Source organism: Diabrotica virgifera, chromosome 6, assembly GCF_917563875.1.
Source record: "Diabrotica virgifera virgifera chromosome 6, PGI_DIABVI_V3a".
In the NCBI taxonomy this organism is placed as follows: domain Eukaryota; kingdom Metazoa; phylum Arthropoda; class Insecta; order Coleoptera; family Chrysomelidae; genus Diabrotica; species Diabrotica virgifera.
Window position 1 is genome coordinate 134593448 of NC_065448.1, and position 27759 is coordinate 134621206.

A 27759-nucleotide genomic window follows, 5' to 3' on the forward strand; every position below is an offset into this window, starting at 1 on the left:
ATTTATGTAATTTATTTAATTCAAAATACATTCTACTGCTGTCACAAAACAGAAAAAAATGTTTTTTGATAAGTAAACATTGCTTTATGCTTAATTTCAATGTTCAAGCTGCCACCCATCTGCCTCTTGGTAGGTTGAATATTGAATTTAAGCAACAAACAATGTTTATTTATCAAATAAACATTTTTTTCTGTTTTCTGTCAACAGTAGAATGTATTTTGAGTTAAATAAATTACATACATTCTTCTTTTTGTGTCAATTAATTTAATTTAAAATAATTTTTCTTGGACACCCTGTACAAATAATTATGCCAATGTTAATATTACTGAACAGAGAATTGAATAGCCTTTCAAATGAGCTAGCACACGAGCCCTATTCTCTATTTAAAAATAAGGGGTGGGGGATGTGGAAGGGAGGGGGTTGACAAATGACAGATGTATGTACCGTAAAAATATGTCCCCCTTAGATCAAAAATCGACCGGTTTCGTCATTTTCTTAAAATCTGATAAATACTGCCAAATATCGAGGTGGACACTTTTATTTGGCCCACTCTGTATAATACATTAGACTTAGACTTCTTGTGGGGGTATTTAACAACAAAAATTTATGCTACTCAACCAGAATCTCTGGATGATTTACGACAAAGAATAGAGGATGAATGTCGACAATTAACTCCACACGTGTTAAGGAATATCAGAGCAGAATTTCAAAATAGATTGTACTATTGTATGGAAGTGAATGGCAGTCATTTTGAATATTTATTGTAAAAATTTTTGACAGTGAAATGTTCATTCTAATTGTTTGTAATATTGTTAAAAAAATATTTTTTTTCAAACCAATTTTCTTGCATTTGTATTTATTTTTCTCATAAACTAATAACTCTAAGCATCATGTGTTATACATTTTTGAAATCAGCACAAAAAGGAGAATCCAAATACATATAAAATAAAAAAGGGGTAGTACTTAAAAAAAATAAAGGGATGATACGAAGGGTGAGGGGGTGCCTTTTCCAGCAAGCTTAAATATGTCATAATGTCTCCCCCTCCGAGTATTATTTGACGTGTATTTGCACTTTTTCTAAAAATCAGTGGTGCAAAAGTTATTTATGGATAGTTTACCTTACAGTGGAGTTAACAGGGGTGGATACCATACCTTACTTCTGGATATTTTTGACATTTCTGAAAATCATTCTCGTTATATTTGTCATTTCAACAAATTTTGTTGTTATACTAAATACTACTAATCACTACAAATCAATTATTATTTATTCAAAACAATTAAAACCATTTAACGGGAGGATTTTTCTGTGAACTGAGGTCACAAAAAAGCAAGTTTTCTTGCACTGATTTATAATATTGATAAAGTAGAAAACCTAATACAAACTTAAAGAAAAACATAAAAAATTGAAAAATGTTAATTTTATAAAGAATTAAAAATTTAATTTTATGTGATAAATCTTATATATTTATACTTTTATCTGAAGCGATACCTTCTCTCCTATTTGTATTTCATAGAGCAACGAAGATACTATAGTGTTGTTTTGGCAATGTTGTCATGTTTGTTTTTTTCCTATGGTACCTTCGGTATCTAATCCTCTTTCGTTCGACGTCTCTTAAAATCTGACCAATAGCAACGAATTTACGATATATTGCAGTTTTGGTAATGTCGATTTGTTTGTTTTTTATCTCAACATATTCGCTACCCCATCCCTCCTCTTTCATTTAAGGTCTCTGACGTTAAAATCATACCAATAACAACGATATAATATCCTTTTGACAATGCCATTATGTTTGTTTTCTATCTCTACGTATTGGATATCCCTCCCCTTTTATTTAACATCTCGTTCGTCAAAATCGTATCAATAACAACGAAGATACAATGTAGTGCTCTGTTGACAATATTTTTGTGTTTTTGTTTTTCTCTGTTAGCCTTGATATCCCATCCCCTTTAATATAACGCCTTAAACGTAGCAATCGGACCAATAACAACGAAGATATGATGTAATGTCGTTTTGATAATGCCGCCGTGTTTAATTTTTCTATGTCTTTGTATTCACCATCCCGTTCACTTTCCAACGACTCCTCTTACGTCACCATACGATGCGGTTACACCACAAAAAGCGACAAAAATAAGTACAATAGACCTTAGACTTTGGTGGAGGCGCCTATGTTATTTTTTACGGGCGGATCCACCAAATCGCAGATTTTAGTGTATATTTATTGTATGCTCTTTCGAATTTAGTGCGTGCGCCAGTGGCATACGCCCGCATGCGTATAACAGCTAAAAAAGCCTATTATCAAAATCGTCTGGGAAGCTCTAAAAGTGTTGCAAAAGAAACTTGGTCTATAATAAACGATCTTCGAAATAAAACTCACACAGCTCAATCATTTTCCCTTCCAAATCCTGTAAGTCTAAACTACTACTTCGTTAATGTGAGTAAAAATATAACATTAACAATTTTGCCGCAACAAGATCCCATTTCCTATCTTCCTAATTCAAGAAAGGTCTCGAATTCATTCTTTTTACGACCAGTCCATAACTCTGAACTGATCCAAACAATCAATAGTATCAAAAGCAAATCATCCTGTAGTACTGATGGACTATCTATAAAAATTTTCTCTAATCTCACAGAAAATGTGTTGGAAATCCTCCTCTCACTAATTAATGATTCCTTCGAAAAAGGTAAATTTCCAGAGTGCCTAAAGACAGCCATTATTATTCCTCTTCATAAGGGTGGCGAAAAATCTGATGCCTGCAACTATAGACCTATTGCCTTACTACCGGTGCTCTCCAAAATTATTGAGAGACTCATTAAAACTCGACTTATGTCCTTCATCGTTGATAACAACATTTTATCACAAAATCAGTTCGGCTTTTTAACAAATAAATGCACCACTGATGCCATGTTTTCTGTACTACATGAGGTTTACCAAGCACTAAACAATAATCTTTATACTGCCACTGTTTTCTGCGACTATGCCAAAGCTTTTGATTGTGTAAATCACGACATCTTGATTACAAAATTAAATTTCTATGGAATTCGTGGTATTTCTTTGAATTGGTTCCAATCCTACTTGAATAATAGGAAACAACTAGTTAGAGCAAATGATACTGACTCTAGTCTCAAAAACATTGTATGTGGAGTACCACAAGGTTCAGTATTGGGTCCTCTACTGTTCCTTATCTTTATAAGTGACATCACTAATTTAAAAATCAATGGGAAATTTTTTCATTTTGCTGATGATACCAGTATCACTTGGAGCAACTCAACTATTGCATCTCTTCATGAAACTATAACTTCGGATCTACTGACGATAAAGACCTGGTCTGACTCTAATTTACTCTCTTTTAACGTAAATAAAACAGTAGCATTATCCTATAAAGGAGCTCTTCAACCTTTGCCTCTTAATAACAGCCAGATCAGTACCGTTGATTCTGTAAAATTTCTTGGTATTTTTTTAGACAGCAACCTCAAATGGTCCCTTCATATCGATTCGTTAAGTAAGAAACTCACCTCAGCTTGCTATGCAATAAGATCTGTCTCAAGGGAACTCAATTTAGCATCTTCTAAAATAACATATTTTTCGTTGTTCGAGTCTCATCTTCGATATGGTCTTCCTTTTTGGGGTTCTAGTACAGCTGTTCAATTTGATGTCATTTTTAGATTGCAAAAAAGGGCAATAAGATATCTGTTTGGCCTCAGAAGATCTACACATTGCAGAAGTTACTTCAGAGATCACGAAATTTTAACACTTCCATCTTTATATATTCTAGAAACGGTTTGTTTAATTCGTAAACACCTTCATGTATTTCCATCAAGGCCCAATCATCTTTACTCCACCAGAAATTCAATCTTTGATATTTATTTACCGATTCCATCCACTGAGTTAGTAAAGAAATCTATATTATTTCCGCAAAGAAACTGTACAATCATCTTCCGTTACAACTTAAATCTTCAACATCTTTCCCTAAGTTCCGTAAAATGACAAAAGCCTATCTATCCAAAAGACTCAATAGAAGAATTTCTCAATGAATAACTAAGAAAATTGGGTTTCATACGCAGTAGCATAAATTTGTCAGTTCCTTATGTTGTACCTATTTTATTTTATTTGTTGTATGTTCAATTTGCAATTTATATAAATTTTGCAATAAATTGTTTTTGTCTTGGCTTTTATATTTTATACTGTACATTATTGACGATTTATCTAATTTTAGTAAATTGTAGTTGTTATTTGTTATTTATATTATGTTTTTCTTCTGACTGTATGTAAGCTTTGTCCAAAAAATTGTAAAAAATTTCAGTGGCAATAAAGCATATTTCTACTCTACTCTACTCTACTACTCTAACAAAACAGACATAAACAAAAATGATCAGATGTGCTTTTTCTTTACATACACGGTTTTATGCAGTGTCTTTCAGTTGCATATGCAAATTTTAAGTGTATTATTTTGCAAGTATTTGTTAGTTTTGATCGTAAAGTAAGTAATTTTTACTTACATCAATTTTTATATTCAACAGTTTTCATTTTTTATTTTATCTGATTATTTTTCAATTGTTTTGCAGAATGGAAAGCGATAGCGATAATAGCGGAAAAGAGTTCAATATTGAACATTCTGAAACCGATTCAACATGTCCAGCTCGGAGTTCTAGTTCCGACTAGAAGTATGTACTAGCACTATACTATAATATATCTTCGTTGTTCTCAAACGGGCGAGAAGATATCGCTCTAGATAAAAATACATATAAACTTAATATTTATAGTGGCGAGAGGTACTCGGGATAGCGCAAATCGCAACACATTCGATGCGCGAGAGGTTCTCGTTCGAGATGCTCAAATGGTTATGGTAGGGGAGCCCAAGTGGGGATTTTTGCAGTAACTCGAGCGCGTCAGATTATCATATGGGGAGAAACCTGGTACCCTGCAGATGTACCTCTACCATATATTGACTCTTAACCTTCGGATGACCAAGCGGGGGAAATTGTGACCCCAGCATATGTTTTTCTTTAATAAATTCAAAAGTATTTTCAATTTTTAACTCATTATTTTTTTTTGACTTTAATGTCATTCTACACTGCGCGTCATTAAAAAGAGGCCACCTAAAATTTTTGTCATTTTTTAATTTTTACGAATCATACCAGAAAGTGATTGTCATTAAATGTTTGTGTAATGTTTAAGAATATGTTCTAAAGCAGTATGCAATCATTTTTTAAATAACAAATATCAAAAAAATAACTTTTTCCAAAAGAATGATTTTATTGAAAAATAAAAAAAAATTAACATTGTACATTTTTTTCTGTTTTCTTTATAAAAATTACAATTAAGTCGTGATTGTTAATACTGTGTATTACCACCTCTATTGTGAATTACACTCCTCATTCGATTTGGCATTGAATTAATCAAATTCTGGATGTCGTTTTAAGGAAAAGCTTCCCATTCTTCCATGAGCGCCAACCGAAGCTGCTCACGATTTATTGGAGCAGTTATTATGATTCTTACCCTTCGTTTGAGTTATGTTCAATCGGGTTCAAATCTGGACTTTGAGTAGGCCAGTTCATTTTTGGCACACCGACAGTTTCCAGGTATTGCGATACCATCCTGGCTACGTGTGGCCGCGCGTTGTCTTGCATAAAAATAAAGTTTTCGCCGACAAACCCAGCAAAAGGCATTACATGCTAGTCTAGAATTTCAGTAATGTATCGGTGAGCATTCAACGCTCCTCTATCAATAATACGAGATCGAATGAAATGCCTGCTCAAAACATTACCGAACCTCCTTAAAAAGCAACACATACTCGTCGAACACAAGCAGCATATCGTTCCCCACGTCTTCTGTATGTTTTGATACGACCATCTGAGTCATAAAGAACCATCCTGGACTCATCACTAAACAAAACATTTTTCCAATCTTCTATCGTCAAATGCTTGTGGTCTCTAGCAAACTGTAGTCGGCGTTGTCGATGTGCTGCTGTTAACAAAGGTCCTATTGCTGGACAGCGAGCCCTTAGACCAAATTCCCTCAACCTTCTTCTCACGGTAGAAGTGCTTAATGTCCACCCGTGAGCATTCTGAAAACGGTTTTGGATTGCTCTAGCCGTAAAGAACCGATTTTGCAAAGAAGTGCGTTGTAAAGAACGGTCTTCTCTGGCCGTCGTGATTCTTCTCGGGCCTCATCCTGGTCGTCGTTCGTGAGACCCAGTCTCTACGAATAGTTGGTAAGTTTTTTGGACCATACAACGACTAACTCCAAGCTGTCTGGCCACTTCTCTTTGGCTTATTCCATTACCAATCCAAGTAACAATTTGAACAGCTCTAGCAAATTTCTCAGCCATAGTTTTAAATTTAAAAATTGTACAAGTTTACTCTTAGAACAACTGTACTCTAGTGAAAGGTTTTTGAAAAACAGAATAGCCATATTTCAAGAAAAATAAGGTACAAACAACACGTGCATTTTCCGAAGTCGTAAAACTGATATTAATTTTGCAAACTTATTACCCTGAATTGACCTGTCGGCACCGTTTGTCGGTACCTAAAAGACGCTAAAAGTGTTTCAGCATTGTGGGAATTTAGTTACAATAGAATAAATTGTATAAACTTAAAGTTATTGAAAAATTCTTACAAAATTCTAGGTGGCCTCTTTTTCGTGACGCGCAGTGTAGATATCCTCGTATTTTAAAATAAAAAAAATTCCCGATATTTTACGAATAAAAAATATTTTCTTAAGTTGATGTTTAGTAAAATACCGTCTATTATGTGTAATTCCAAGTAGTTTTACGCTAATGACGTCGACTTTGCAAAGTAACAAGACACTTACTCAACATATCCACTACACATGACACTACTACTCATGTTCTGACTGGCTGAATGAAATAAAGTCCATGCCAAAAAAAAATTTAAAAAAAAATAGGGCACTCGTGGGAGTGCCGACAGAAGTGAAAACTTCTTACGAAGCAAGCCCCTTCGGGTACACACTCTATCCCTCCTCCAACCATTAAAACTTCGGTCGAACTTATACGCAACTTAACCTATAGTATATAAATTAAAAATATCTGCCGTGTCGATAACGATCGCGAGTTCAATGCTTTTTCCCCATCCAAAGAGAAGTGATACACCTATATTATATACCCATTGGGTGCATTATATACTATTTATATATACATACACATAATACATAAACTTACAGAATTTATTTCGGCGAAGAGATGACGGTCACGAATTTAATGCTTTTTCCCCATCCAGAAAGTGCACAAAATCGCTACAGAAGTTTTCACTTCAAAAATACTTTATAAACACTAATCACTTATAATGATTGGAGTAGGAGCCGTGTGGCCCCTTATGCGCTTGCTTCGCAAGCTCCTTCGGGTACACACTCTATTCCTCATACAACCATTATAACTTCGTTCGAACTTATACATACACAATTCAACCTATAGTATAATAAATTACTAATATCTCGCCGTAGCGATGACGGATGCGAATTAAATGCTTTTTCTCACTCCAAAAAGAAGTTCTATACCTATATTATACACGCGTTGCGTGCGTCCTATACTATTTATATATACATACACCTAATATGTAGGTACCACAAACGCGAAAATTTCAAACCAATAAGCCTGTTGCCACATCCGTACAGAATGCTTACCAAAATAATTACTAACAGGCTATCAAATAAATTCGATAGTTACCAGCCTGTTGACATAGTACCATAGAACACCTACAGACAATAACGACACTTATCGAAAAGTGCAACGAATACAATGAACCTCTTCATTTGGCATTTGTGGATTACAATAAGGCACTCGATTCCATAGAACTCTGGGCCGTATTAGAAGGAATGAATAACGCAAGGATTGATTCTAGATATATAATACTCATCAAATACATATACGACAATGCAACTATGCAAATAAATGCATCAGAAGGTCTAACAACAAGCAAAATAAGAACGGAGAGAGAAGTTAGACAGAGGACAAAAACAAATAAAACACTAGTGTTGACAAATCAATATATCACAATCGACTTAGATGGAAGTGATATCGAAAGTGTCGAAAAGTATATATACCTAGGTCACACGATCAAACTAGGCAAACAGAATCAAACGGCAGAAATAACTAGAAGAATCCGAATGACTTGGGCAGCACTAGCAAGACTCAGTAATGTGTTGAAGAACAAAAAGATACCAATAAATCTACAGAAAAGGGTATTCAGCAGTTGTATTCTACCAATTATGACGCATAGAATGGAGACGATGACACTTACAGAGGTATCAGCCAATAGATTGAGAACGACACAGAGGGCGATCAAACGAGCTATGTTAGGGGTATCTCTGAGGGAACATATTATACAAAATGAGGACGTGCGGAACAGGACGAAAGTGTGTAACGGTCCACCCGTTATAATATCATTTTTAGCGCTTTAATTATTCTTTTTAATTATTTTCTCGTGATCGCGCAATTAAATCCTCTAATTTTGTCGTAATTAAATATTTACGTGACGTCACATTCTATACGGAACATTCTACGCCTCTGTTGGTGAATTTAATTCGTGTTCCGTGGTCGTTCACGTTCTGATCGTTCTGAAAATTTGACAAAGCGATCTTCGGTTTTCCGTTACTTGGCTGTGAAGTGTGCTAGGATTCGGTCGACGAACTTGGTTCCATAATGGCGGAAGGTTTCATTCCTTAAGCCATTATATTTGGAAAAAAAAATGCAGTCCCACTGAAGTAAAAATGGTATCCCGTGGTTTTCCCAGAATCCATCCAGAGTTTCTAGAGGGACAGTAAATGAACAACTGACCTATCCGGTAAATAACTTTTTGACATATAAAGGTTAGGGGATATTACATAAATTTTCTTTTAAAATATTCTTTCTTAATTTGGTTTCTCTTAATCACTCCACTGTATGTAATATGTGTTCGGAGAAAATTCTCATAGTCGTAATTTTTTGGGGTAGTAAAGTTTAAAGTTAGTCCACACCCAATATTTCATAAATTGTGAATAAAAAAATATAATGCTATGCTCATATCACACTGGCAATAAAATTATCCTATAATTTTTTGTTCCCAATATCATATTCTGTATTTAAATACTACATCAAGGTCACACACAGTATCTTCTTACATCTGATAAGCCTTGCTAATTGATGTTTTTTATTGCTGTTCATTCTAAAAACCTCTTCTTCATTACTTTTTCTGTTGTTTTTTATTCACACATGCTCGAGTGAAAAAAATAAACTAAAACTGGGAATGTTTTTTAGCCATTTGGGGAGAAATATTAGAACCTACCATGTAAATCCTTCAACCACCTGGAAGGCGTCGATTCCAGCCACGACCACAGCCAAGTCACTATTGGGGTTTTGGGAACAAGCTTTTTGGGGGACATTCCAGCTCCTTTTCGTCCTGCCACCTGGGCCAACAGGGGCATGGAGGCGCATTATCGTGATGCTCATTTTCTAGGATGCAACCGCAATCTCGTTTGGGAACATTTAGTGTTGTGCAGTAACTTTGGTTTTTATATTTCAGACATTTGATTTAATGCACTATGTTAATTAATTTTTTTTCCAGATTTAGTTTACCTCTGGTTTTTTTTAATATGACAGATTTGTATATTATTGTATTTGGTTCCCAAACTTTGTATCTACGGTAACTTCTTGTGCACAGGAATAAGCCTAGAAAAAATTAGGTTTTTAATACTTTATTATTGCTTTGATACTGGTTTATGTAATTCGGGTAAATTTATTTTGTAATATTACTTGCTTGTTTCCCAAATATTTTATTGTTATTCGCTTTATTTCGATTGTTCAGTTAATTCGTCGTTACTTTATTTCATTGCATTTTCTCGGTTAATTTAGGTCATCGTTTCGGTATTAATTACTTCATTACTATAACTTTATTCATTTGTATATTTAACTTTATTTATTCATTATGGTATTTTCTCTTAGTGAGGCTTGGGCCTATTTAGTGAGGCTTGTAGTATTTTCATCTTTGTCAGTTTCATTTAGTTGTACGTAGCAAGCGTACTAGAACCATTTGGTAGAAGACTCATGTGAGTTGTACCCTCTATGTTAGTGAGAGGTACTTATACCTGTAATTTTGTAACAGATAACAGAAAATAATGTTGTTATCTTAGATATACCTTCTGTATAACTTTTGTCATGTTAGAGTCACGGTATATGTTTTGTGTAACTCAGAGATTGTCAAAAATCTAGTAGTTATTGTTAATAAATATTTATTTATTTTGTATATCAATTATTTTATTACTCCTTTATGTTCATTATTACAGATTTAATATATATAATATTTGACAGCAGTATAAGATACCTGGGAAAATGGTCGAAGATCATTTTCATGGCGCCCATGATTTGTTAGATTTATTTGTCTTGTTTGTCTTTAGCAACTACTCATCTTCATTCATTTTCAGTACATTATTCTTATTTTATTATTTCACCTTTTAGTCATTTAGTTTTTATTTTACCTTTTAGTTACAGGACGACTCCACCAGATACCTATTCCAAAAAAGACTAACGGAAAAAAGCAGCAACATGTATATCACAGAAAGTGACGGAGTCGAAGAAAGCTGGGCAAAAATTAAGTCTAATATCTTAGCCTCAGCCAAGGAAGTTCTTGGTGAAAGAAACATTAATAAAAATAAATCGCTTCCAAGACGAAGAACTCCATGGTTTTGTACAGAAGTGAAGGAAAGATGTAAAGAGAAGAAAAAAGCCTACCTAAAATACATGTCAACTAAAACACAAGAGGCATACGATAATTATAAGACCATAAGAAACGAAACACATTCAGTAGTAAGAAGAATAAAAAACGATCACTGGGAACGTTTTTCGAAAGAAATGGAACATGATTTTTATGGTCTCCAAAAGGAAATATAGCGCTTTATAAGAGGTCAAAGAATGGAGGTAAAGGAACTAATAGAACCAAAACACATAGAAAAGGATAGATGGATTGACTATCTAAAAAAGCTTTATGCAGAGGAAGAACAAATAATGCTACAACCGGAAACACCAGAAATTACCACAGATGAAGATGTTAATATAAGTGCACAGGAAGTACGAAAAACACTCGAAAAGCTGAAGAACAGAAAAGCTGCAGGTAAGGATGGAATACCAAACGAACTACTGAAATATTGTGGAGCAGCAATGACAGAACAATTAACAACATTAATTAACAAAATCATAAAGCACGGTAAAATACCGGAAGAATGGAGAACGAGCGAACTAATCCTACTATTCAAAAAAGGAGATAAAAAGCAGCCAGAGAACTACAGAGGTATCAACTTGTTAAATACTACCCTAAAACTTACAACTAAAATCTTACAAGACGTAATGAATCAGAGGATAAGTTTAGCAGATGAACAACAGGGTTTTCGTACTGGAAGATCGTGTACAGATGCAATATTCGTCATAAAGCAAATTACTGAGAAATCACTAGAGTATAATAGACCAGCATTTCTATGTCTGATTGACTTAAAGAAAGCATTTGACAGAGTAAGACTCAGGGATGTAATCCACCTTCTGTATAATAGAGAAATCCCTCTAGATATCATAAAAACTATTGAGAACATCTACCAAAATAACAAGATAGAAGTCAGAATAGATGGACAACTTACAGAACCTGTAGATATAGGCAGCGGAATAAGACATGGAGACTCATTGAGTCCTCTGCTTTTCAATTTAATCATGGATGAAATCATCAAAAATGTCAACAAAGGAAGAGGATATAGAATGGGAAACAAAGAAGTAAAAATACTCTGCTACGCAGACGACGCAATATTGATAGCCCAAGATGAATATAGTCTGCAAAGATTAGTCCACAGATTTAACATAAGAGCAAAAGAATTCAATATGACAATTTCATCTCAAAAAACTAAAACTTTAGTAATCAGTAAAGAACCAATCAGATGCAAAATAGAAATTGATGGTATCAGTATTGAACAAGTAATGGAAGTAAAATACCTTGGAATTACATTGTCAAGTTACGGAGACCTAGACAAAGAAGTGAGAAATCAAGTACAAAAAGCAAATAGATTGGCAGGATGCCTTAATAACACTATATGGCGAAACCGACATATTAACACTAAGATGAAGTCAAGAATTTATAAAGCCAGTGTAAGACCAATAATGACATATGCATCAGAAACAAGACCCGATACAGCCACAACACAAAGACTACTGGAAACGGCAGAGATGAGAGTACTGAGAAGAATTACAGGAAATACACTGAGAGATCGAAAGAGGAACGAAGATATTAGAAGACAATGTAACGTACAGTGTATAAACGAATGGACACTAAATAGAAAAAAAGAATGGAACAACCATATAACCAGAATGGGGGAGACACGTGTGGTCAAAATAGCACGAGATAAATCACCAATCGACAGAAGAAGTATCGGCCGACCGCGCAAAATATGGAGCGACAACCTTCAATAGAGGTATCAATCCGCCAATGAACAAGCAGAATTGCTTATAAAGAGGAAGAAGAAGAAGAAGACCTTTTAGTCATCATTACTATCTACATAGAGCTACTGTTCTTCGACAGGCATGCAAACGAGCCGTATCCATCCTTGAGTGTCAAGTGGTTTTCTTGCATCTCTTGCTAGCCAACTCTATTCAGTTTGCCTCTGTCTCTTCCCACTTCTACTTCTATCCCTTCTAATTCCCCTTTCTTCAGTACTACTGCAAAGTAGTATTTTTTATTTTTTCCGACTTCGGCTTCACTGCTGAAGCCCCTTCATTTTTATTTTCAATATAGACACAATTATTTAGTTATATTTAGTTACCAAGTTATTTTTCTTTTTCCTTACTTCTGTTGGAGTATATCTTTCTTTTTACTTTCACTCCAACAGAAGTTTTCTTATTTTTGTTACACTGGCTGCCCAATGCGTGGTGCCAACCGTTTATGGTTCTAAGACAGTAGTTCTTTTAGTTCATTTTTCTTTTATTGGAATTTTCTGTATTATTACCTTTTTGATATCTTTGTATACATGTTACTTCTGATTTATTTTTGTCTTAAATTTTATTAATACTAAACAGGTAGACTTATACTGCTTTTCTTTGTTTTCGATTAGTTTATTTTCGATACCTCATTTTTAGTTTTAGTGGTACAGCTCATATCTTAGTTTGGATTTTGTATTTTTATTGGAAACTTATTTGTGTATTTAAACTGAGTATACATAACTGACATTATGTTCTATTAGTATAAATTTTTATTCCTTCTACCAATGGTAGGATGTTTGCACGTACAATTAATCGTTGACTATATGCATACGTTTTTTCTAGTATGGTTATATTTTACACCTAACTAGAAATTATTTTCAGGATTTAGGTACATTATTTACTTTATTGATTTGATTATTTATATATTTTGCTGGCATTTTGATTTGTTGGTGTGTCGCTAATATTTTCTCCAGATGTATATTTGTCTTACAAACTTTAGATTATATTTTATATTTGTTATTTTTGATATTTGGGTTGTTTGGTAAGACAGCCACACACCACAAAGCAATATCAGTCCAGAACATTAGCTTCTATACATGATACGTTGAATTCGCATGGTTCGGATGATTATAGATCCAATTTTTTTTCATCCAATTTTTTTTCTTTAATTGGTAGTGTTAACATAATCATTATTGTATAGTAAAGTAGTTCCATTATCCATCTCATCTTCTAGTTTGTTAATGTTGATAATAATATTATATCAAGGAGGGTACCATAATATAATGCTTATATAAATCAGATGCTTTGGGTTGAGATTTAAATATAAATTTTTTGTTAGCTAAGAAGCATTGATAATAGTCCTTATTTGTCTATTAAGTTTTAGAACAATACTCAGAAGAAGATTGACTTAACAGTGGTTGAGCCAATTTCTTCTTTGGTTTGCCTTTAGCTCAATTTTTATTGTTATATTTTAATCTAATGTTTTTAATCATCAGGTAGTGCAGGTACCTACATTACTCGATTTCATCTTTTGGCTTTGTTGTCGATGACTTTTAATTTATTATTTATTAATTTAATTATTATGTAGTACTCTGGTTTATGAGCTTATCATTTTGTTGCATTATTAATGGTGCACTTTTCAATATGTAAGCTCAGACAAGTACGTTGGTTTAATATTGATATTTTGTATGGAACTATGTAACTTATCATAATGTACACTAATATATCTCAGTTTATGTGTTATATTTTGAATATTTGATTACTTACTATTTTTTTTATATTATTTCTATATCTTGTTCTTGGATTTGCCATAGTGGAAAGATGTTGTGGTTTATAATTTGTTATTGGGTTACTCTATTAACATTTGTCTCCAATATCTTAAACACTTTATAATAATTTATATCCTTATATCCTACACACTATGATTCTGGAATTAGTTTGGAAGTTTGAGGTATGTACGGATTCTTAAGTCTCTAAGTCTGAATGTATGCATGGTATGTGGTTGTATGCATAATGTATGTATGTATGGATGATGTATGTAGGTATGGATAATGTATGTATGTATGAATGATGTAGGTATGTATGGATGATGTATGTATTGATTTCTTCTTTTGGACTAGTTTGTCATTACTCTGTTGATACTCTGATTTGTGAATGCGTGGGTTCGAGGTTGTTGCTCAGCAACTGATCACTGCTGTTCGATTGACTTCGTGATCTATGTCTTTCATGGCTGAGTACGCAGATGTTTTTTTTTCATCATAATATTTCTGGTCAGGAAATGTTGGCCACATTTCCTAACCATTCTTCTGTAATTAGTCCAATTATTCCAGTTACATTTTTACCATTAGATAGGGAAGTATTTAGTTCATATTAGGTCTTTTACTTCATAGTATGTTCGTACTTTGATAGTTGATGGATAAACATGGATAAATATCTTGCGCACTTGTTTATAAATCAATGCTTAGGCCATCCCTATATGTACACAGTAGGTTCGTTAACTCAGTATTTGGAGTGTTTAGACAAATGAGTTGTTCTTCAGACCTATATTCCCACTTCTTTCCTTAGGCATTAGTTTTGTTATTCAGATTCTGGAACCTTTCCTGAATAATTCCACGTATGTGAGAACGCATGAATTTGCAGTTTTAATTAAAATTGGTTGCTTGTTCTCGACATTTTTTTCCTATCACTTATCATATTTTTTTTTCTTCCTATTATTTATCATAGTGCCATAGAACTTGTAAGTTCACCATTCATTCTGTTTTCTTTCTTACTTATTCTTACATTATTGGTACTTTATCTGAGTCTGGTTATTCTCATACATCTGTTGTAGCAACATGCTATAGTTAGTGAATACCAGCATGAATAAGTTATGAAGTTTCTATAATATTTTAGTCAATACACTTTAGGTATTTATCTTACTTTTGATTTAGTTTGGTTACCTCTCTGTTACTTAGTCTGTTAGCAATATTTGTACTGACTTATTTTGGATTACTTAGTTTGAATAGGTTCATATTACCGGATGAGGGTGTATGTAGACCTAATTTATTTATTTTGTTCAGTATTAGTTACCATTGGATCCAATAATTTAGTATATTTAGTATTAGTAAGAATTGGTCCATAAATTTGCCTGATCGTTCTTCTTTGGATATGCTCTTATATAAATCTGGTGTCCATTGATAGTCCGATTCTGGATAAGTGTCCGATTCTTCATTTATTTTGTGTATTTGGTTGGATAGGTTCGTATTACCGGATGTGGGTGTACGTAGACCTGATCTGTTTATGTGGTTTAGTATTGGTGTGAATTGGTCCATAAATCTTCCTGGTCGTTCTTCTTTGGATATGCCTTTTATGAATCTGGTGTCCACTGATAGTCCGACTTTGGATTAAGTGTCCGATTCCACATTTATTTTGGTTATTGAGTTTTGGATTCCTTTGGTATGTTTATTATTGGTATTATTTGGCATTGGTGAGAATTGTTCCATAAATCTTCCTGATTGTTCTTCTCTGGATATACTATTATGAATCTGGTGTCCATTGTTAGTTCAATTTTGGATTAAGCGTTCAATTCTTTACTTATTTTAGTTACTGATTTTTTTTTATTCACTTTGGTACATTTACTTTTGATATTGTGCGAATTGGCTCACACCTTTTCCTGGTTGTTCCGTCCTTGGATATACCCTTTATAAATCTGATGTCCATGGATAGTTCAATTTTGGTTTTAGTGCTCAATTCGACGCTTAGCATTATTATGAACTTTAGTGCAATATTTAGTTTTGTTTGACTTTTAAGCAATAATGTGTTAATATTTGGTAGCAGAGAGTAACATAGTAACATTTTAGTATGAGTTTGAGTCATGTATTGATTTATTTTTCCCTGACCATTAGTTTATGCTTAGTGGTAAGCTTGCGAATCAACGTGGATTGTTAGACTATTGTAAATTTAGTTGTTAATATTTTGAAGTGAGAAAAAAAATTTTTTGTTTAAAAAAATTTTTTTTCCCGAGTAGGAGGGGATTGTAACGGTCCACCCGTTATAATATCATTTTTAGCGCTTTAATTATTCTTTTTAATTATTTTCTCGTGATCGCGCAATTAAATCCTCTAATTTTGTCGTAATTAAATATTTACGTGACGTCACATTCTATACGGAACATTCTACGCCTCTGTTGGTGAATTTAATTCGTGTTCCGTGGTCGTTGACGTTCTGATCGTTCTGAAAATTTGACAAAGCGATCTTCGGTTTTCCGTTACTTGGCTGTGAAGTGTGCTAGGATTCGTTCGACGAACTTGGTTCCATAATGGCGGAAGGTTTCATTCCTTAAGCCATTATATTTGGAAAAAAAAATGCAGTCCCACTGAAGTAAAAATGGTATCCCGTGGTTTTCCCAGAATCCATCCAGAGTTTCTAGAGGGACAGTAAATGAACAACTGACCTATCCGGTAAATAACTTTTTGACATATAAAGGTTAGGGGATATTACATAAATTTTCTTTTAAAATATTCTTTCTTAATTTGGTTTCTCTTAATCACTCCACTGTATGTAATATGTGTTCGGAGAAAATTCTCATAGTCGTAATTTTTTGGGGTAGTAAAGTTTAAAGTTAGTCCACACCCAATATTTCATAAATTGTGAATAAAAAAATATAATGCTATGCTCATATCACACTGGCAATAAAATTATCCTATAATCTTTTGTTCCCAATATCATATTCTGTATTTAAATACTACATCAAGGTCACACACAGTATCTTCTTACATCTGATAAGCCTTGCTAATTGATGTTTTTTATTGCTGTTCATTCTAAAAACCTCTTCTTCATTACTTCTTCTGTTGTTTTTTATTCACACATGCTCGAGTGAAAAAAATAAACTAAAACTGGGAATGTTTTTTAGCCATTTGGGGAGAAATATTAGAACCTACCATGTAAATCCTTCAACCACCTGGAAGGCGTCGATTCCAACCACGACCACAGCCAAGTCACTATTGGGGTTTTGGGAACAAGCTTTTTGGGGGACATTCCAGCTCCTTTTCGTCCTGCCACCTGGGCCTACGGGGGGCATGGAGGCGCATCATCGTGATGCTCATTTTCTAGGATGCAACCGCAATCTCGTTTGGGAACATTTAGTGTTGTGCATTAAGTAACTTTGGTTTTTATATTTCAGACATTTGATTTAATGCAATATGTTAATTAATTTTTTTTCCAGATTTAGTTTACCACTGGTTTTTTTTAATATGACAGATTTGTATATTATTGTATTTGGTTCCCAAACTTTGTATCTACGGTAACTTCTTGTGCACAGGAATAAGCCTAGAGAAAATTAGGTTTTTAATACTTTATTATTGATGTTGTTCTGAAGCTATTTCCTTGTGGCATTTTTATAATTACGTATTTTTTATGGGAAATAAGCCACAATTTTACTAAAAAATGAATTTATTAACGTTTCGAAGCCCAAATCGGGTTTCGTTGTCAAAATACAAAATACTATTAAAATAAAACAAACATGTTGTTGCTAAGTAAAAAAAAAATTCTTCTTATAATTTATTTAATCTGACTCATTTATATTGGCAATTCAGACGTATATTATACATTTTAAAGTAGAAGACTTTAAAATGATATCGCCAATATTTATGAGTTGCGTTCCTGGGACGACTTTACTAAAAGATAGTTCATTCGATTACATGAAATCAATCCCAACTTAAGAATATCCGTCGCAAAAAAATCATAGCATGTGATCTGTCTTTAAAAAGACAACCAAATGCAACGATGACAGTAAAATTCTCGCGTTAGAGATTCCATAGTAAATCACGAGGGAAAACCAGGAAAAAACCTCGTGATACTATCCCGACATCGTAAGTATTTGGTCTTACATTTAATCTACCTTCAAAAAACTAATACCAAATTCTGACTTTAATATGTTTAAATTATAAATAATATTAATATTACATAGATATACAATAAGTAATACTAAAATATAAAATTTGTACTAACTCGATATGTTATTGACTTACTAATCGTGGTATTTTCTTTCTATTGACTTCCTCTTTCAGTATGGGTAACCACATCCTACTGCATTCTACCGAGGAATTTGCGACACAATTGGTTTCATTTAGCATAATTAGAGCCGCTTCTTTGATTTTTCTCTTTTTACTATCTGATTCTTTCAGGACTATACTTGAATCTCTCCACTGAACTCTATGTTCATTATCCCATGCGTGTTGACATATCTGAGATCTATCAAATTCTCTGTTTTTAATATAAGACTGATGTTCACTTATTCTAACGTTTAATGGTCTTGATCTTTCACCTAAATAAAATTGTTCGCATTCACAAGGTATTCTATAAATGCAATTCTTTGTTCTTTCTTGTTCATTGTTAGGTTTAGTTTTAGATAGAATAGATCTCAATGTGTTTGTTGTTTTGAATGTTGTTGAAATGTTGAACTTATTTCCTATCGTTTTAAGTTTCTCGGATAGTCCTTTTATATATGGTATTGTTATTTTCCTCGTATTATTTCTTGTGAATGTTGTAGGATCCCGTTTAACATCTGTTTTATTAAAAAATGATTATCCTTTATCGTTTATAAATAAGGAATTGACAAGATTAGATCGAATGGAACAGAACAACTTAGAACGGGATCCTACAACATTCACAAGAAATAATACGAGGAAAATAACAATACCATATATAAAAGGACTATCCGAGAAACTTAAAACCATAGGAAATAAATTCAACATTTCAACAACATTCAAAACAACAAACACATTGAGATCTATTCTATCTAAAACTAAACCTAACAATGAACAAGAAAGAACAAAGAATTGCATTTATAGAATACCTTGTGAATGCGAACAATTTTATTTAGGTGAAACATCAAGACCATTAAACGTTAGAATAAGTGAACATCAGTCTTATATTAAAAACAAAGAATTTGATAGATCTCAGATATGTCAACACGCATGGGATAATGAACATAGAGTTCAGTGGAGAGATTCAAGTATAGTCCTGAAAGAATCAGATAGTAAAAAGAGAAAAATCAAAGAAGCGGCTCTAATTATGCTAAATGAAACCAATTGTGTCGCAAATTCCTCGGTAGAATGCAGTAGGATGTGGTTACCCATACTGAAAGAGGAAGTCAATAGAAAGAAAATACCACGATTAGTAAGTCAATAACATATCGAGTTAGTACAAATTTTATATTTTAGTATTACTTATTGTATATCTATGTAATATTAATATTATTTATGATTTAAACATATTAAAGTCAGAATTTGGTATTAGTTTTTTGAAGGTAGATTAAATGTAAGACCAAATACTTACGATGTCGGGATAGTATCACGAGGTTTTTTCCTGGTTTTCCCTCGTGATTTACTATGGAATCTCTAACGCGAGAATTTTACTGTCATCGTTGCATTTGGTCGTCTTTTTAAAGACAGATCACATGCTATGATTTTTTTGCGACGGATATTCTTAAGTTGGGATTGATTTCATGTAATCGAATGAACTATCTTTTAGTAAAGTCGTCCCAGGAACGCAACTCATAAATATTGGCGATATCATTTTAAAATCTTCTACTTTAAAATGTATAATATACGTCTGAATTGCCAATATAAATGAGTCAGATTAAATAAATTATTAGAAGAATTTTTTTTTTTACTTAGCAACAACATGTTTGTTTTATTTTAATAGTATTTTGTATTTGGACAACGAAACCCGATTTGGGCTTCGAAACGTTAATAAATTCATTTTTTAGTAAAATTGTGGCTTATTTCCCATAAAAAATACGTAACTTTATTATTGCTTTGATACTGGTTTATGTAATTCGGGTAAATTTATTTTGTAATATTACTTGCTTGTTTCCCAAATATTTTATTGTTATTCGCTTTATTTCGATTGTTCGGTTAATTCGTCGTTACTTTATTTCATTGCATTTTCTCGGTTAATTTAGGTCATCGTTTCGGTATTAATTACTTCATTACTATAACTTTATTCATTTTTATATTTAACTTTATTTATTCATTATGGTATTTTCTCTTAGTGAGGCTTGGGCCTATTTATTTGTAGTATTTTCATCTTTGTCAGTTTCATTTAGTTGTACGTAGCAAGCGTACTATAACCATTTGGTAGAAGACTCATGTGAGTTGTACCCTCTATGTTAGTGAGAGGTACTTATACCTGTAATTTTGTAACAGATAACAGAAAATAATGTTGTTATCTTAGATATACCTTCTGTCTAACTTTTGTCATGTTAGAGTCACGGTATATGTTTTGTGTAACTCAGAGATTGTCAAAAATCTAGTAGTTATTGTTAATAAATATTTATTTATTTTGTATATCAATTATTTTATTACTCCTTTATGTTCATTATTACAGATTTAATATATTTAATATTTGACAGCAGTATAAGATACCTGGGAAAATGGTCGAAGATCATTTTCATGGCGCCCATGATTTGTTAGATTTATTTATCTTGTTTTTCTTTAGCAACTACTCATCTTCATTCATTTTCAGTACATTATTCTTATTTTATTATTTCACCTTTTAGTCATCATTACTATCTACATAGAGCTACTGTTCTTCGACAGGCATGCAAACGAGCCGTATCCATCCTTGAGTGTCAAGTGGTTTTCTTGCATCTCTTGCTAGCCAACTCTATTCAGTTTGCCTCTGTCTCTTCCCACTTCTACTTCTATCCCTTCTAATTCCCCTTTCTTCAGTACTACTGCAAAGTAGTATTTTTCCTATTGCGGCTTCTCAACGTAGAAGCCACTTCACCCTTTTCTTTACAGACCCCACATTCTCTCTTCATTTTTATACCTAGCTTACATTTAACTATTTAGTGTCCCATTAGTTCTTCATTCTTTTTTTCCTTACTTCTGTTGGAGTATATCTTTCTTTTTACTTTCACTCCAACCGAAGTTTCCTCATTTTTGTTAAACGAGCCGTATCCATCCTTGAGTGTCAAGTGGTTTTCTTGCATCTCTTGCTAGCCAACTCTATTCAGTTTGCCTCTGTCTCTTCCCACTTCTACTTCTATCCCTTCTAATTCCCCTTTCTTCAGTACTACTGCAAAGTAGTATTTTTTATTTTTTCCGACTTCGGCTTCACTGCTGAAGCCCCTTCATTTTTATTTTCAATATAGACACAACTATTGAGTGATAAGTAGTAATCATTTTTTTTTCATTACTTCTGTTGGAGTATATCACTCCAACAGAAGTTCTTTTTGTTACAAGTGGAATATGTAATTGGAAAAATTGAAATGCAAATGAAACGGACCTGGGTAGGACACGTGGCACGACAAAACATCGAAACGTGGAGGAGAAACATTGTACATTGGAGACCACGCGAGCACAGTCATAGTAGAGGAAGACCACAAAAACGATGGCTAGACGACATCAAAGCAAAATTGGGGAGAAACTGGCACCAAATAGCACAAAACAGAAAAGAATGGAGAACTCATGGGAAGGCCTTTGTCCAGGAGTGAATGCAAACAGACTGAAGAAAAAGATAATATATATACATACAAAATTTATTTCGACTAAACGATGACGGTCGCGAAATCAATTCTTTATCCCCATCCAAAAATAGGTGTTATACCAATATTATATACGCGTTGCGTGCCTTCTACACTATTTATAGCGATAACGGTCGCAATGACGGTCGCGAATTCAATGCTTTTTTCCCATCTAAAAGGTGCACTACGTCCTTAAAGAAGTTTTTACTTCAATAATATTACTATTATTATACGTACATTATTATAATATACGTACAAAATTTATTTCGTCAAAGCGATGACGGTCGCGATGACAGTCGCGAAATCAATCCTTTCTCCCCATCCTAAAATAGATTTTACATTTATTTTAAATTTAAATACTTGTACACAATTTATACATACATACAAATAATAAATATATGTACAAAATTTTATTTCGCCAAAGAGATTACGGTAGCGATGACGGTCGCCAAAAAAAATCCTTTTTCCCCATCCAAAAATAGGTTTCACATTCATTTTAAATTTAAATACTTCTATACAATTTATATATACATACACATAGTATACATACCTACGTACAAAATTTATTTCGCCGAAGAAATGACGGTCGCGATGACGGTCGCCAAATAAATCCTTTTTCCCCATCTTAAAATAGGTTTTACATTTATTTTACATTTAAATACTTCTATACAATTTATATATACATACACATAATGTATATACGTACAAAATTTATTTAGCCGAAGAGATGACGGTCGCGATGATGGTCGCGAAATAAATCCTTTTTTACCATCTTAAAATATGTTTTATATTTATTTTAAATTTAAATACCTCTACACAATTTATATATCGCACACCTAGTTCAATAGTGCCACAAGTGCAAAACACAATATTCTCGAGAAATGAGCAAAAATGTAAATAATTCTGTAAATAATTTATTTTGAGAATGACTGGCTTTGAAATTACAATTTAGGTAGTATATTATACAGTTATTCGCTGGATCTTATTACAATTTATTAAAAATAAAACGTTATTATGATTTTGATAGTTATGGCGATATTGCATTGTGAAGAAAGTCATTTATAAAACGATACCTAGGAGATACGGCGGCAATATAATGAAAAAAGCAATTGATTTTTGCAGTTGTGGCTGTATTGAATTACATCGGTTGTATTGTGGCAGTGTATGTTATCGCCACATCTCTCTTGATTTTTGCAGTTGTGGCCATATTGAACGTATTGAATTACATCGGTTGTATTGTGGCAGTGTATATTATCGCCACATCTCCCAGTTATGGCCATATTGCATTTTCAAAACCTCCAAAAACCCTACAGTGAAATACCGAAGTAACTTACTTTATACTTATCCAAAACAATATTTTAGTTCAGGCTGTATTGAATTAGATGGACCATTATATAGGCAATATTTTACAGCGTTTTACAACCCAAAATTCGAATTTCTTGCAGTTGTGGCACAATTGAACTAGGTGTGCGATATACATACATACACATACTATATAGCATAAGCGATGACGGTCGCAATGACGGTCGCGATGACGGTCGCAATGAAGGTCGCGATGACGGTCACGAATTCAATGCTTTTTCCCCTATCCAAAAAGTGCACAACGTACCTAAAGAAGTTTTCACTTCAAAAAAAAAAACTTCATTTTTTTGTTGTCATTTTTGACCTGGGGTCATTCCCCCCCTTAGTCATCCGTGTAACAAAAAAAGGTTGGTCATCGGAAGGTTAACACAGGGAAGTTCGTTAAGGGGGGCCTGAAAAAAAATATCTTTAAAAATATGTACTCGGAATTGTCAGATTAAGATAAGGTAAGTTAAGTACATAAAAGAGTGTATATTTCAAAAATCTGACGATATATTCAAGGAAATGGGTGAGTCAAAAAAAAAGTCAAAAAGTCACAAAAAAAAGCGAATATTTCGCGAAATGAACGTCAAACTTAAAAACTAAAAACAATGTGTTCAATATTTTTCAAATATCTATCGAATGATACCAAACATGACCCCCCACGGAGAGGGGTGAGGGGTAAATTTTAAATACAAATGCCGCGATATTTCGCAAAAGAAACATCAGATCGAAAAACTGCAAAATACACTTATTCTATATTTTTGAAAAGTCTACCGAATGGTACCAAACACGACCCCCCCCCCCCAAGAAGGTGGGGTGGGGGTTACTTTAAAATCTTAAATAGGAACCCCAAATTTTTATTACAGATTTGGATTCTTTACGTAAAAATAAGTAACTTTTATTCGAAACATTTTTTTGAATTATGGACAGATGGCGCTATAATCGCAAAATACGATTGTTGGAAATGGAAAATTAAATTAAAAAATGGCAAGTCCTCACTAAAATGGAAAATTTTACTTAATTTTTGGTTTTAGGACCTAATAATCACAACCAAATAGGTCCTCACAGCGCTCGAGTGACTGCACATTTAGCATACTTTGCTCCCCTACCATTAAAGAAGATATTACGTCTCTTTTTCAAAAATATCCCCAGACTTTTCTGATGTGTATATTTCTAGATATACAGGGTGTCCCGAAAAGATTGGTCATAAATTATACCACAGATTCTGGAGTCGAAAATAGGTTGATTGAACCTCACTTACCTGTATACAATAGTGCACACAAAAAAAGTTACAGCCCTTTGAAGTTACAAAATGAAAATCGATTTTTTTTTTCATATATCGAAAACTCTTAGAGATTTTTTATTGAAAATGGACACGTGGTATTCTTATGGCAGCAGCATCTTAAATAAAAGTTAAAGTAAAAATTGTGTACCCCATAAAAGTTTTATGGGGGTTTTGTTCCCTTAAACCCCCCCCCCCCCAAACTTTTGTGTACGTTCCAATTTAATTTTTATTGTGGCACCATTAGTTAAACACACTGTTTTTAAAACATTTTTGCCTCTTAGGACTTTTTCGATAAGCCAGTGTTTATCGAGATATTTTGAATTTTTATCGAATCCACCACATATTTGTATATGGTTAAGTACGATTATAAAGACCTATGAATAATCTGAAAATGTATTTATAATTTACATTTTTAGGTATATTTTGAAAAAGAAGCCACATCTCGATAAAAGGTGACTTATCAAAAAAAGACTAAGAGGCAAAAAAGTTTTAAAAACACTGTGTTTAACAAATGGTACCACAATAATAGTTTAATTGGAACGTACACAAACATTTGGGGGGTTTAAAGGAACAAAACTCCCATAAAAATTTTATGTAAATATATTAAAAAAGAAGCCGCATCTCGATAAAAACTCGCTTATCGAAAAAATACTAAGAGGCAAAAAAGTTTTAAAAACGTTGTGTTTAACTAATGGTACCACAATAATGAATTAATTGGAATGTACACAAAAGTTTGGGGGGGTTTAAAGGATCAAAACCCCCATAAAATTTTTATGGGGTAAACAAATCTCACTATAATTTTGTTTTAAGATGAACCTGCCTTAAGAATGATACATGTGCATTTTCAATAAAAAATCTTGAATAGTTTTCGACATATTGAAAAAAATCGATTTTCATTTTGTAACTTCAAGGGGCTATAACTTTTTTTATGAGCACATTTGTACTAAGGTAAGTTAGGTTCAGTCGAACTATTTTTGACTCTAGAATATGTGGTATAATTTATGACCAATCTTTTCGGGACACCCTGTATAATATACATAATAGTTATAATTTAAACAATAGTAAATAATGTATTTATCTTTTGAAGCTTTTTTCTGTTAAATATTTTCTTTAAGTGAATACTTGTATCTAAGTCATGTTATATAAACTAATGTTAAAATAATTTATTGTAGGTGGAGAAAAACTATACACACAACCACGTGGAGGCCAAGATTGTAGCGACCAACAAACACCTGCTAATATGGATCCCCAAGCGTACCATGCAAGTAGCCATTGTCTTAAATTTTCCGATCTATGGTACTATGTGTACCGTGTTCGTAAACCTGTAATAAAACATTTACTATCCGTACAAATATTTCAAAAGTTTAATACGTTGGACTCTGGATCTAAGTGGCGCGACCTGACAAAGAAAAATTTAATAACAATTGGAACTTCCACACGATATTATAATAACGATGATGATTCAATAATTATTCGCTATATAGCCCCACAAATAAACGAAGCAGACTTTGGCTTAAATTACAATTTCCACAAAATTCTTATTCCTGACACATCTAATTTAGAAGATATAGAAAACCACCCAGAAGTTCATGGAGGGGCAGACGAGTACTTGGTTGTTCCATCAAATAAAGTGCAACCAAATGGAAGAATGTGTAATGTGGCTGGAGTAGGATATGAAGCATTTGCTAAGCAACTAAAAGCTTGTCAATTACCAAGAGGTTCTTGTCTTAAAAATCAGCCATTAAAAATGTGGGCTGAAGATAATTTTCAGCAATCTAAAGGAAAAAAGGGAAAATATTTTTTACAAAATTACGGAGTATTGCTTGAAAATACTTTGACTGCTAGTAAGGAAGAAGATAAAACTTTGACATTCTTTTTTACAAAAAATTACTTAAGTACCTTAGAAATGCAAATAAAAGATGACGACAATACTATTTTAAGACCTAGCAGTTTAGCAGCTTTAACAGAGATATATGTTGACGGCACAGATTCACAAAAAACTTCTATAGTCGCCAAGGTATTTAATTCTGGATTAGAATCTAGTATATTTTACATAGTTTTAACTGAGTGCCCTTTAAGTCTACCTGCTAGTTTTAGCCATATACAATCTATGCCAGCATTAATAGCTCCTCAACATCAACATATCTTCAAGTTGGATATTCACTGCCCATTAACAAGCAGTAATTTCATTTGCAGCTTGCAAGTGCTGAATTTAAAAAAAGAGTTGATAGCGGTTAGGAAAATTAAATTAAGACATCAAGATCGATGTTTTTGCATTTGGTATTGTTCGTGTAGTTGTTATACTGCTGATTATGGTCTTAAATGTAAAGTGTTATCTTTGTTGGCTTACCACGCAGCCGGGCTACAAGGTGGTATGCCGGTCTCTCTTCAGTTAATGGAATATTCGTTTTCTGATTATCTAGTATTTTTGACGATGTACGTGATAATTACCCTATGTTTAACACTATTAGTAATGGGTACAATTAAAGCCTTACTAGGTCTATGTTTTATACCCATTGGAATATGGGGCTTAGATATAATTTTGGATTTGCCAAGAAAAATTAACAAATACCATGAAAATGACATAAGCCACATGCGAGTGATTTATGATGAATTTGATTGGCCAATCCATCCTGTTACTGGAGTCAGAGTAAGGAATATACCGATTCAAGCAGAATTTTGTATAAATATAATGTTTTTTATTGTATACCCATTCTGTGTGTTTTGCATTATTGCCAAAAGTAATTTCTCAAACAAAAGTACAGACACGATAAAAATTGATAGTTGTTACTGTCGACATGGTGTAGCTGTTGTAAGGAAAAACAGTAGTTTACAAATTTCGAACAAGAAACCATTAAATACAGAAAAATCTGACTGAGTCATATGTTACATAAAATTGTTTAATGTAATATAATATTGAAACATGATGTTATTGGGTTTGTTTTTAGCTTTGAGTTTTTTTCATGTACGGAAATCATATTAAGCCTTACTTATACTTAATTACTCTGTAGCTTTACAACCAATAGTCGGTCTTGGCTGACTATACTATCTGCCTACATTTCTTCTGGTTCATCCTAAAGTCTGTCTTCTTCTTTCTAGGTTAGACAGCCATGCTGGATTCAGCCATCGGTCATCTGGTTTTCGGTTAAGCACCTCTTAACCTCTGCTTCTCTAG

At 33.1% G+C, this 27759-nt stretch overlaps 1 protein-coding gene across 1 annotated transcript in view; it reads left to right on the top strand.

The window, feature by feature from the left end:
- LOC126886038 (hapless 2) overlaps nucleotides 1–27503 on the top strand; it is a 39836-nt gene extending 12333 nt beyond the window's left edge. The window contains exon 3 of the mRNA XM_050652872.1: nucleotides 25757–27503. Coding sequence (XP_050508829.1) covers nucleotides 25757–27462 — 1706 coding nt within the window. The 3' untranslated portion in view covers nucleotides 27463–27503. The remainder of the gene's footprint in view (nucleotides 1–25756) is intronic.
- The last annotated feature ends 256 nt before the right edge of the window (nucleotides 27504–27759 follow it).